The 12,208-nt window shown below is 55.9% G+C and overlaps 1 protein-coding gene across 1 annotated transcript; it reads right to left on the bottom strand.

Annotated features, from left to right (window-relative positions):
* Positions 1 to 4,536: 4,536 nt before the first annotated feature.
* Positions 4,537 to 11,260, bottom strand: LIG4 (DNA ligase 4). The gene is made up of 2 exons (XM_037528700.2): positions 11,204 to 11,260; positions 4,537 to 8,644 (listed from the first exon to the last, which is right to left on the bottom strand). The coding sequence occupies exon 2, from the start codon at positions 8,614 to 8,616 to the stop codon at positions 5,875 to 5,877; it is 2,742 nt and encodes a 913-aa protein (XP_037384597.1). The 5' UTR covers positions 8,617 to 8,644; positions 11,204 to 11,260; the 3' UTR covers positions 4,537 to 5,874.
* Positions 11,261 to 12,208: the final 948 nt, after the last annotated feature.

The following is a 12,208-nucleotide window of genomic DNA, read 5'->3' as shown; positions in this document are numbered from 1 at the left end:
CGACGCGGGCGCAGGCTGGCCCCTCTGCAGACGCACCCACGCCGCGCCCACCCCGTCCTGACAGGACAGCCCTGTACCAGGCTCTCTTTCAAACGCATTTTAACTCATTTCCTGTCTTGGGATTTTGCAGGAAAGTTCTACCCATTTTACGCATGACGGAGCAGGGCCTCTCCCCCACGGGCAGGAGACTCAAACCCGGTCAGTCGGGCTCCAGAGCCCCCGCCGGGGAGACCGGCCGGGGCGGCACCGCAGGGCCTAGGCTGCGTGGTGAGCATTTGTGCTGTTGCTGCGCCGAGGCTTGGGAGCAGGGGCGCCGTCCGGGCAGCGTGCGGGGCTGAGGAGCATCTCCGCCCCAGGCAGAAGGATGTTTTGAAACACTAGGCAGGAGGCAGCAAAGGAGAGGGACAGAGCCACGGTGAAGGTGGTGCCTTTGCCTCAAGGGCGATGACGTTTGCCAGCAGAGGCTTGATGCTGGCTGTCGTGAAAGCATCAACGACTTCGAGGAGCTGAGGTTGGCAGTCACGCGAGTTTTCTACCTGTTGAGCTGCGTTTCCGGCCCCGTCAGGTGCCCGCACGCGGCAGGCGTGGGTGCCCGGGCCGAGGGCCGTGTGCTCGGGGCTCGCGAGCCTGTGACTGTGGACACCTGGGCCCGGGGAGCATGTGTGTGTGTGCGCGTGTGTGAGAGCTCACACTGCAGAGAGGCGGGGGAAGGGCGCCATCACCCCGAGATGGGACCACGCCACGGAGGACGGCTCTGAGGCGAGCCCCCCAGACTGCCAGGCCAGAGAGAGCCAGAGAGAGGGGCCAGCGATTCCTCGGGGGCTGGGGGACTGTAGGGTAAAGAAAATATCAGGCTTTTCTGCCCTCCCGCCATCAGGATAGATGATGGATCCTTGCAATCCTGAATGCATGCCTGATGGCGGCACCTGGAATAGGGTGCGGGCAGAGGTGGATGGGGTTCACCTGGGCTGAGACTGGGCTTTTAAGGGCGGCGTCACGGGGACGCCAGCAGCAGCAGCAGAAGCCGAAGCCAAAGCCGAAAGAGAAGAGGCCCGAAGCAGAAGCAGAGAAGGCCACAGAGCCCAGATAGAGTGAAGATTTGCTGGGGGCTGGGAGGACTGCCAGCCTCCCAGCCCCCCAGCACCTCTGCCTGCCACGTACCCGCTGAACCCCAATAAAAAACCTGCAAAACCACTGAGGACTCTGACTCCTCCTTTACCCGGTCTGCATGGGATCAGAAAACCTGCACTGTGGCCTGTTCCTGCCTCTACAGGGACCCCGTGGCCTGCCTGCCTCCCAGGCCCCTGCCTGCCGCCTCCTTGCCTGTGCGCCTGGCACTGGGCCCCTGAGAAACCCACTGAGGGCTCCCGGACTCTGCCCGAATCCACAGCGGGCGCCCGGCCTGCGGCACCCGCGTGCACGGGCTGCCCCTTTCTCCTGGGCAGAGCTGGGAGCAGCTTTGCTGAGTCACAAAGCAGGTATGTAAGTTCATTTTTAATTTATCAGGTTTTCAAAGTGGTGTTATTTTATGCTTCTCCTCGCAATGTTTGAGGGTTCTGGTTGCTCCAAATTCTGTGCTATTTTGGTTAAGTGTCAGAATCAAAGTCATGAAGCCGACCATGATTTAGGAAGCCTTGGGGGTTTTTTCCTATGCTGCAAAATGTTTCAAGTAACAAAGGAATCATCTGTTCCTTCCGAGGCAAATTCCGCATGGCCTCCCTCAGGCGTGCTCAGGCTTATCCGGCTCACCTGGGCGAGGGGGCGTGTCTCCTTCAGAGCCCCGCGTCCATCTCTCCAGAAAACAACTGTCTTTTCTTGATGGCAACTGTGGAAGGGCCTGTCCTCCTCAACAGACTCTCCCACAAGCTCCTCACATGGATGGGGTGGGGCGAGACTCAGAGGTCAAAGACGTTATAAGCAAAGTAATTATGTCAAGAATGAAAGTGTCAGGAAGTAAAACTAGCAGGTTAGCCAATACCTTTAAGCTGCCGTGTGTGAGAAGAAACGCAGGCGAGCAGGAGAATGGGGGTGTCTCGGTGCCAGGGGGCAAGCGTCTCAAGAGGGAGAAGGACTCGCTCCCCCCGCCTCCCACTGACGTGTGCACTCAGCAAGGGCAGGGGTTCGCCCACGCTGGCTTCTGCTGAGTGCCCAGGAACTAGAACAGAAAACTGCTTAGACGACACTCCTCTTTATTAGTAGTTTTAACTGAAAATAAAGTCTCCGTCACCGCTGGACAAATAGTTCATTAGAGCCTCAGAGTGAGGATTTGAGCCTGGGAAGCCACAGATTCAGTCCGTGAGAGCCGTTCTGACAAATTCAGTTTGAATTCAGCTTACACAGGTAGACACAGTGAGTCACTGACATGAAAAATGCCATCGTTCCTCTTGCTCTGAGCTGTCCTGATTTCAAGGCATGCCGATGGTAGAGGAAGAGATGCAGGATCTGGTCTCTCCCATCCCACTGGGTGCCCTGCCGAGGCGCAGATGCTGGCGCCCACGGCTAAATCTTTCTCCTTTTTTCCTGAAGAAAACTGTGCCTTTCATCCTGTGCACATGACGGCACCTCTTAATGTGGCTTTGCCTGTCAGACCAGGGATGGGGTCCCCGGAAAAAATCCTCCAGGCCACCACGTCTGATGAAATTCTACTTATTCCAGAATCCATGCCATAGTACCCCCTAGGGTTAATTAGCCTGCACTGGGGAGGCCTGGCTAAGACTCAGAGAAAAATGCCCTTCTTGCACGCCGAATGCTCGTAATTCTGTCCTCACACACCCTGGGTGAGATAGGTGGAAAGTTTGAAACTAACGTTCAGACTTTGCAGGTTATACTCAAAATAACAGATAATGGGTGGCAGAACTAGAGCTGAGCTCAGAATGACTTGAGGCTAGAACTTGTATTCTTCTCACCCACGCCAGGGGCTTTGCAGTGCCAGCCATCATTCTTGTAACGAGGAAAACATTACTCTTTTGTATTCCAATTATCTTTATCTCTCGGTACACTGTGAGTTCCTTGAGGGCAAAAACTGTCTTGTTCGTCTTTTGCCCAGATGATTATCAGAGAGAAAGGACTGAATATGCCTTGGCTGAAAGTGATTGGTAGCGGTTGTTGCCAGAACAGCTCTGAATTTCATCTTAGATGTGTTAAAGCCAGACTCAACCGATTTCTCCCCGAGCAGCCTTGTCTCCTCCAAGCCCAGGCAAACTGTGTAAGCAGCAGCTAGGCCAGCTGCCTGGCTTTCAGAGAAGGGACAGGCAGCCTGAAAAAATGGATGGGCTTTCTCAGGACAAAGGTCACCAGAAAGGCAGAAAAGGGTGGACTTGTTCTTGGATAGCAAATCTCCCCTGCTTTCTGGCCAGAAGCCACAACCTGGAGAATAAGAGCCAAGCAGGGTTGTCCGCAGAGGAGTCGCTGAGTGACCGCTGACAGCAGTGAACAAGGCCTGAGTGTTGACATGCCGGCGGCAAGGAACTAGCAGCGTCTCCAGTGCTGTAAAACGAGGCAGATAGAGGACTGTGAGGTGTGGAGAGGCTGCAGGCGGGGAAAGAACAGGAGAGAACTGAGTGAGGTTCAGAGGAACCAAACAAGGGGTTAATTGATAGGGAATGAGGTCCGAAGCTGGGGTGCAGTGTTCTGCCCGCCAGCAAAAGTGAAGGAGCTTGGAAATTCTGAGGCGGGACTCACAGGTTCTGAGCAGGGCAGTGAGGGGCTGACTTGCATCTCTAGAAGTAAAAACGCTGCTCTGGAGGCCAGTCTTGCCGGCAGAGACGGGCCCACAGAGCCCACGGGCCGCAGGAGGGAGGGGTGCAGGCCGGCCATCGGTCAGGGTGACGAGAGGCCGCATTCTGAAGGCGTTTGGCAGCTCCGGCCAGCAGACCTGCTGGTGATGGCGCTGTGAGGACAGATGGCGGCGAGGCCGACTAGCCCGAGCATCTGGGCGAGCAGATGCACTGTCTGGGGAGGAGAGCAGAGCTGGGGAGGAGTGTGAGTTGGAGAAACCAGGAGTTGCATGTGAAATACTTGTGGGTGAAATGCTGCGATCTGAGGTTACTTCAAAGTGACGGACGCCCGAGCGCCTGCAGCCGCGGGACCTGGGACGCGGGCTCCCTGTGCCGTCCCGCCGGCAGCAGCGGTTTTGAAAAGAATGGGGGGCTCTGACACACAGGGCCCGAGCGGGCCCGCGGCGTCACGGCGGATGTTCCCAGGACACGCAGACTGGAGTTGGGGGAGGAAGGCAGGGCCGACGGGCGGGGCGCTGCCGCACCCGGGGCGCCCCGAGACAGGGCGGGGACCCCCGTGGGAAGGGAACCGTGGGGAAGAGGCCAGGGTCCGGCAGCGGATTCGCCAACATTCAGAGATGAGGGCCGCGGGAGCTATTTTTGCCAGGGTTGGGGGCATGAGGTGGGGCCCGCATCTCAAAGCCCAGCTCCGGAGCTCGTTGTCCAGCAACTGCAGGTCACGCGGTTCCAGGCCAGCGGCTGGAAAGACCAGCGCCCGTGAGAAGAGCGGGTGAGATGAAGCCCCACAGCTGGTTTGGCACTTCACCCCGTGAAGGCGGGCTCTGCACCTGCGTGGTGCCAGCATCCAAGGCCTAAAACTACATCCTAGCACCTCTGGTGATAAAGTTATATACTTTTTCTCCCAGGGTATTGACCTTTATTTTGTAATTTTCCTCAGTAAACATGATAAAAATGTACAATTTCAAAGTTTTTAATAAAGGTCATCCAGCAATAGGAAATACAAAAGCCCTTAAATAGGCACCCGATTTAAATCAGGCTAAAGTTATACGGTGACCATCTGCTTCCGACTGAAATAACTATTATGGATTGCTTTAAAAATGAACAAATTATAAGATACTACTTTAATGCTACATTAAATATTTTATTTAAGTTAAGAAATATAGCAAAATTATATACATTTGTGCCACTGTTTGAATAAAATTTCTAATTACTTACAAATCATTTACACACAATTTCTGAGGTACCAAGTTCCAAATAGCTCCATAGGGCCATGAAGACTTTTTTAAAAACGTTATCGGCTGCACCCCAATATTAGGTGCAGACACCCAAATACATACTAGATACACTGACTTTAAATAACCTACAAATACGAGCCAGAGCAGTGACTCCCCAGAATGAAAGTCGTCAGGACAAAAGCGCCGCCCCGGCAGCCACTCGGTGGGTCCCAGCGGGAAGATCACTTTGTGAAGTGCAAGTTTATACTGAAGCACATTTTCACATAAAAATACTTTAAAGCATGTTCTATTTTAGAAAAAAAAAAAAAGATCAAGCTGATCTGTTTTCAGACCATTTAATCTCATTCAATTTCTCCTAATTTGATTAATGACATTATCAACAAGGTTTTATTCCTGAGCTTGATCCTAACCTTAAAAAATAATTTTGTTTATAACATTTCCACATTTAGAGACAGGATTTAGCCTTTGTGTTAAAAAAGCATCTTTTTCCAAGTCCAACCGTAGCAATTTTGCTTTTGTTTTTGGCAGAGCTTTCATTAGACGCAAACACTTAACATTTTTAATGACTAAAACCTTCTAACTGTATTTTATTAACGTGAGTCAAAATTCTAGATTTCTAACGGGATATTATATAATCACCTCTCCTTTAAACTGTTTATTTCATCTTGGTTATTAAAAAAAAAAACAAACCACCAAATAATCAGTGTTAAAAGAATTTCTCCTTTTTGGGTTTTGAGCTATCAGTAGCTTTTTTGATTTCAAAGGTTAAAATGAGTGTTTTCCCGTACCTAATAAAATCGCTGCGCAGAGTGTGAGGGAGAAAGTGACGTGCAGCTGAATGCTCCCCTCCCCTGCTGCAATCAGGCCACCGGGTCGGAGCCCTTCTACCTACAGAAGCCACTTCAAACCAGGTACTGATTCTCCTCCTGTAGCTCACACTTGTCTATGGAATCAGTCACCCAACTGTCTTGTAGGATTTTAAACTTCCTCTTCACAGTTCTCCGAAAAGCTTTAAAATCTGCAACCCGACTGCGATCCTCCCCGACGATGACATGAGACACCCCCTCAGCCAAACAGGACACCACTCTGGCCCCGTGGAACCGCAGCTCCAAGGCTGTAGCGGCGAGCCTGGCGCCCTGGATTTCAGTGCTGGGGTCGCCGACCACGGCGAACAAGTCCACGTACACCGAGTGGTGCCGGAACAGGGCGAGGGGCGGCCGGTCCCAGAAGTAGCGGTGCTCCAAGTCCGCGATCACCGAGGCCATGTCCGCGGGAGCCTGGCCGCCGGGGCTCCGGATCCTGGAGAACACCTCCTGCAGCTGGTCGCAGTCGGTGTCCGCGAAGTAGCTGTCCCCGTAGCGGTCGTACTCGCGCGCGAAGCGCTGCCTCGTGGCCGGGCACATGTGGACCATGTCCCGAGGCTGCCAGGGCACGCAGCTTTTGGTCTTAAAACACTCCAAGAGCCACTCGGGCCTGACGACGTCGTGCCTGCCCGCGGCGACGATGTTCTTCACCCTGATGCTCTGGGAGCCGGCCACCACGCAGAAGGTGTCGGGGCCCGGGTTCTGCACCACGCAGCCGCCGAGCTCCGCGACCCTGCTCTCCAGGTCGGGCTTCGGGTGGCAGCTGGTCCCGCTCATCACGCAGAACTCCACATCTGCAAACACGCTTGCCACTCTGCTCACGTTGGAGAGGTCTGGGGCTTTCAGGTGCTCGATGATGCCCACGGCGCGCCTGGCCTTGGGGGCGGCTTTTCGTTTCTTCTCCTGGGGCCCGTCCTCGCCCCCCGCGGACAGGTGCTTGGAGGCGAGCTTCCCGCAGGCGCGCCCGCGGAGCTGCTCCAGGTCGCCCAGGGTCATGCACCCCTGCCAGGCCTTGTCGTCGCGGATCCGCTCGATGCGCGGGAAGCGCAGCGTGCAGCCAGTCCTGTACATGTCGCTAGGCACGATCTCGGCCGCCTTGACCTGGACGATGACAGAGTGACAGGGCTCTATGTACACCTCGGGCTTCTCCGTCCCACAGAGAATGCTACTTGGTGGTGCTTTCTTGTGAAAGGGCTTCCAGTGTTGGGCCAGTTTCAGACCCAGATCATACAGCTCCTTCATGGTGTAACCCGAGCCCACGCGACACAGCGTGTGAAACACGGACGGCTCTTCCCCCGGACGGGGCGTCTCAGCGACAGCACACAAGAAATGGGACATCATCCCGCCCCGCGACCCCTTGCCCCAGTAGCCCCCCACGATCAAGATGTCCAGCTCATCCATCAGCCCGGTTACGTACTCAGGCTTAATCTTCAACCACCCTTCACCTCGTTTGTCTGGCTTATAAATGGAGAGGGGCTGCTTCACCATGATGCCCTCTTCCCTCTTGTCAATAGCTTCGTTCAAGGCATCGATGACTTCTTGTCTAGTGTGAGCTTGCGTTTTCTGCACTATTTCTAGTCTACCTGGGATGGGCGTCAAAATGCTATTCAGAATGGCGTACCTCTTCCTCAGGGTCTCATGCCCGAGCTTCTTATTATTAACCATCAATACATCGAAAACACAGAAACAAGTCTGCAGCTCAGAATCTTCCACCATTCTTTTAATATCAAACTTATTCCCCTTCTGCATAAACGTCTGCGTGCTGGGGTTGTAGGCCATCATCTCTCCGTCCAGGATACAGATGTGGACATCTGCTTTGAAGGCCCCGTGGATGAATGGTGTGAGGGTCCCCTCCTGTGGGGTTTCTCCAAACTGAGGCGTATAGTTATACCCATTTCGGGAGAAGTACTTGTACACGCCCCCATCCCTGTGCATTTGCATCCTCTCGCCGTCCAGCTTGGTTTCGATGTAGAAACTCTGGTGTTTCATGTCCTTCTCGATGCGGTCAATGTCTGCTATGGCGGCGAGCATTGGTTTAAAGGCAGCAAATAAGGTGATAGAGATGTCGCTGAGTCCCACCGAAGGGTCATGCAGCTGCCGGCAGACTTTCTCCAGATCCGTGGTGACATTGTGCAACTCGACAGCATCGCTATGGAAAACAGAAAACACAGTCTGCTGGCTAAAACCCAACTTTAGGTCCTTTAAGATCATCCGGATGAGCCACTTCTGTTCGAGGGCTGAACTCTGAGTTATAAGCTGCAGGAGACTCTTTTTGATTAGGTCCTTTCTTTTGGCAGCATTATTGCTGGCAACTGAGTCGAGAATGTCGTTGACTTGCTGTATGGTCAGACTTCCTTTCTGCAAGCACCGTGGCTTCAGCACAAAGTAGGCGATCGTGGCAAAGTCTCCAGCATCCCCCCGCGTCCCCATAGGGGCCCTGTAATTTAGAAGTTTCAGGGCATCCTTCCCTTCCTTAGGCAGGTTGAGCAGCTCGATGTAAAGCTTGGCAAGCATCGTTTCTTTTATTCCATAGGCCATTCGCTCTCTTTCTAGCTGAGGAAGAATAAGTCTCATTGCGGGATAAAATGAGTCTGTGACATCTTTTTGGTTCTTATGAAGGGCATCGTGAAACTGTCTCCAAGAATCCAAAAACTCGCTGAAGTGTCTGATTTTCTCTGCCCGTACTTTGCTCCTCTGTATTCGTTCTAAAGTTGAACACAAATCCGTGAAAGGAACATGAGAGGCGACTGTTGGCGGAGTTTGTGCGGTGGCTGCAGCCATGGCAGTGAGCGCGGCTCCTCTGGTTTAACTAGTAAAACAAAAAGAAAATGACTCAAAGCCCAGGAGGACGTCGGCTTGATACTTAGTGCAGAGACCTTAGAGTGAGAAGGGATGCCTGCCAATGGCGTTAGATGAAAATAAATCAATGCCGTAAGTTGTGTTTTTTTCAACCTCTACTTTTAATGATAAGCACCTATTGTGCTTCAAACCCATTTAGTCTTTACCATGGAAAGCATCACCCGCCCCGCTTCCTATAGTTCCAATATTGAAAATCAGCATTTAAATGATCTTTCTCCCTAATTCCATTGACTTATTCCATTCCTTATTTATCTAGCACATGGTGCAAAAGAATAATATCAATAAAGATGGAAGAGAAGCAAAGAAAGCTGAATCCCTTTCATCTTGGGGGCTTCTGAGCAACGGCCTTGCCTGCCATTTCTCTTTCTGCATCAGGCTGCCACGCGGCACCAGAAACAAACTTCTTTAAAACCATGTTTTGAAGAAGTCACTAGCTTGGTGGCTGGAGCCCACGCTGGGACTCCACATGCGGCGCTGCACATCCCCGTCTTGCAGGCAAACCAAGCCCATGGGCAAGCTCACTTTCACTCCTCTGCTGGCTGCATCGAAGCAACCCACACTCCAAACCCGCTGCACACCCTCCCCGGGATATCCTCTCTTGACCCATCTCTTTCAACTTGCTTTATCACTTTGCTTAGTTTGTGTATTTAAATTAATTAGCACACCCTTTAGTTCAAATTCCCAAGCCAGTTATTCTGCCAACCTCCCTGCCCACTAGGGAGCTGGGTGCTGCACTAGGGCAAAGATGGTGTTTTGACCTTGAGAGCATAATCGCTGTAAGGCAAAAGGGATACACTGGGAACTGAGCAAGTGTGCATGCTTTAACATAAACAAACACAAAAGTAAAATGTCATGAGACAGCTTTTTACTGAAGTGTGTTCTAAAGGGAGACAGAGCTTGTGGGGCTGGAGTCGAGAATATTTCCTGAAATTGGTCACCACAAATGTGAAATTTGTAGGATGTTTAAATATTCACGTCAGTTCTATCAGAATCTGTAAGGTATCAGAGCTACCTTAACAGGGTTTAAACAATGTAACACTAAAATTCACTTTTCCCAAAAAAGTAGGGGAAGCCATGGTTAATTACCATGCCTAGCTACTGGGGCCATCTCCTGCAGTCAGAAACCATGTTGTGCCAGGAGGGCACATTGTAGCTTTGTTTGTTGAATGAATTCCTCAACACCTAGATTTGAGTTCCTGGGAAAGTGCACTGGGGACAGCCAGAGCTGGTCACCCGCAGACACCCCCCACCCCATGAGGCCAGTGGGATGCAGTTTTTTAAAAACACGCAGTAGGTAGGACTGCTCTGAAAAAGACTCAAAACAACCACTTGCAGGTCTTGAGGGAAAAGGCTGCTGCACTTCTCAGCCTAATGCCTGGCAGCAGAAGCTCAACCTCTCCTGAGCCGTTAGACCCAGAGACAAACCCACAAGACCACCTTCCGGGGTACAGCTCCAGCGCCCCACTTCCCCTGGCTGGCTGCGTGTGGTCTGCACAACGGGCTACGCCACCTGCTTATGTTATTTGCCCCAAAACATGCTCCCGAGGGGCGTACACTTGGGTCTGCGTCACACCGACTACATGTGAGTGTGTGAAGTGAAACCGCGAAGAAACCAGGGCTCAAGGTCGGGCCACTTCTGACCCATCTGCAGATTCTAAATGGGCCCCAGTTCTCGGCAGTTTCCTTCAGCAACTCCCAGGCAGACACCTGCAGCCTAACACTGGGGGGAGGTGCGGGGCATGCTGGGGCTCGTACCCTGAAACCGCAGAGAGGACTGGGGGCCAAAATTCAGTACGGGATGAATAGTCGGATATTTTCAGGTATCAAATTTGTACAAAATACCAAGTATTAGGACGCCCCTGCTTTTGCACGCGCTCACGCTCACGCTCACTTTATTTTCGGGATTCTGAGGCTTTTGATCTATGATTTTTATTGGCTAAAAGGCCAGCGAGGAGGTTTGTGGCGGGGCTGAGCCGAGCATCTCATAAATCCGACTTCGCGGCGCCTCTTAATTCCTGTAAGACTCGGTTTTCCTCAGTGTAAGAAACTGAGCGGGGTAACAGGGATCCCCGCCATCCGCGGCCAGCGCGCGCCCCGGGTCCGCGTCGGCGGGGCGCCCCCAAGCAGCAGGCCGAGCTCCCCAGACCAGGGGGGGCGTGCGGCGCCCCGGGGAGACCCAGAGGCCTGGACGCGAGCCGCCCGGCGGGCACCCGGCCGAGGGGGGCGCCCGGGCCTGTCCCGCAGGGACCGCTCCCCGGGCCCTGGAGGGGCCCCCGCCGCTGGGCCCCCCGCCCCCCGCCCCTGACCCAGCCCTGCCCGGGCCTCCGGGAGGGTCCGGGACCCCGGCCGGGTGCGCCCCCGCGCCCTGCCCCGCCCCGCCCCGGGGGGCCCACGGGGAGGCGCCGAAGCAGGAAGAGAGGGGTCGGTGCGGGGCCTGAGCGGCGGGCGCCCCCGGCCCCGCCGCCCGGCCCGGCCCGGCCCGGCCGCGACCTCCGCCGCCAAACCCCACCTGACGCGGGACGGGACGCTCCGGACGCCAGCCCGCCGGAAACCGCCGCCCAGAAAGCCGGTTCCGCCAGCTGTGCACTGCGCAGGCGCACTCGCCCCGCGCGCCGGGGCTGGGGGGGGGGGCCGGTGAAGGCCGGGAGGCGGTGCGCAGGCGCAGCTGCACCTGCCGTTCGGGGAGGCGTGACGACGAGGGACGCGCCGCGCAGGCGCACTCGCACCCGCCGGCAGGGAGGGCGTGCGGCGCGCGGAGAAGTGCGCAGGCGCGGGGACGCGGCGCCGCCGGGAGCACCGCCCACCTGGGGAGCGGGACCCCCGCAGGGCCCCCCGGGTGCTGGCGTCGCGACAAAGAGTGACACATAATGCTGGGCCGCGCGCCGTGGGAGATTGGCCACGGCGACACAGCCCGGGGCAGGCTCGGAAGCCAGCTGTGCACTCCCGGGGTCTGCGCCGGGCCCAGGGCTCACCTGCGCGGGCACCTGCCGTGGCGGCGCGTGGGCACCTGCCGTGGCGGCTCGCGGGCACCTGCCGTGGCGGCGCGCGGGCACCTGCCGTGGCGGCTCGCGGGCACCTGCCGTGGCGGCGCGCGGGCGCCGGGCGAGGGGCGGACGGGCAGGGTCTGGCGTCCCGCCGTCCGAGGCCGCGGGCTCGGCCCCTTCCCCGACGGGAACGGAGAAGTGACGCGTGGGAGGCGGGAAGCCACGTTAGACGCCCTTTTAGTGAAGACGCCGCTGTCCTCAGGGGGAAGAAACGGTCCCGGCCGCCCCGAGGAAACGCTGCGTCCGCGAACCCGCCTCGGGGCCGCCCCGCACCCCGCGGCCCGCGGCCCAGGCGGGGCGTTTCCAGCCCGGCGACGCCTGTTAGTCGCCGGGACGCCCGCGCCCGCCGCCGCGCCCGCCGCCCCGCCCAGGTGCGGTCAGTTCCCTTCCGGGCCCCGACCCCGCCGTCCCCGGGGCACCTGCCCGCGCGCCCCGCTCGGCCCCCGCCGCGCCCCCGCCAGGGCGCGCCC

This window comes from Talpa occidentalis, unplaced genomic scaffold (assembly GCF_014898055.3).
Source record: "Talpa occidentalis isolate TD23 unplaced genomic scaffold, MPIMG_talOcc4v2.1 talOcc4.5, whole genome shotgun sequence".
NCBI classification, from domain to species: domain Eukaryota; kingdom Metazoa; phylum Chordata; class Mammalia; order Eulipotyphla; family Talpidae; genus Talpa; species Talpa occidentalis.
Note: the sequence above shows the minus strand (reverse complement) of the source record. Positions and strands in the feature narration are given on the sequence as shown.

Excerpts from the sequence above, each read along its gene's own strand:
- LIG4 (XM_037528700.2), bottom strand. The coding sequence starts at position 8,616 with ATGGCTGCAGCCACCGCACAAACTCCGCCAACAGTCGCCTCTCATGTT.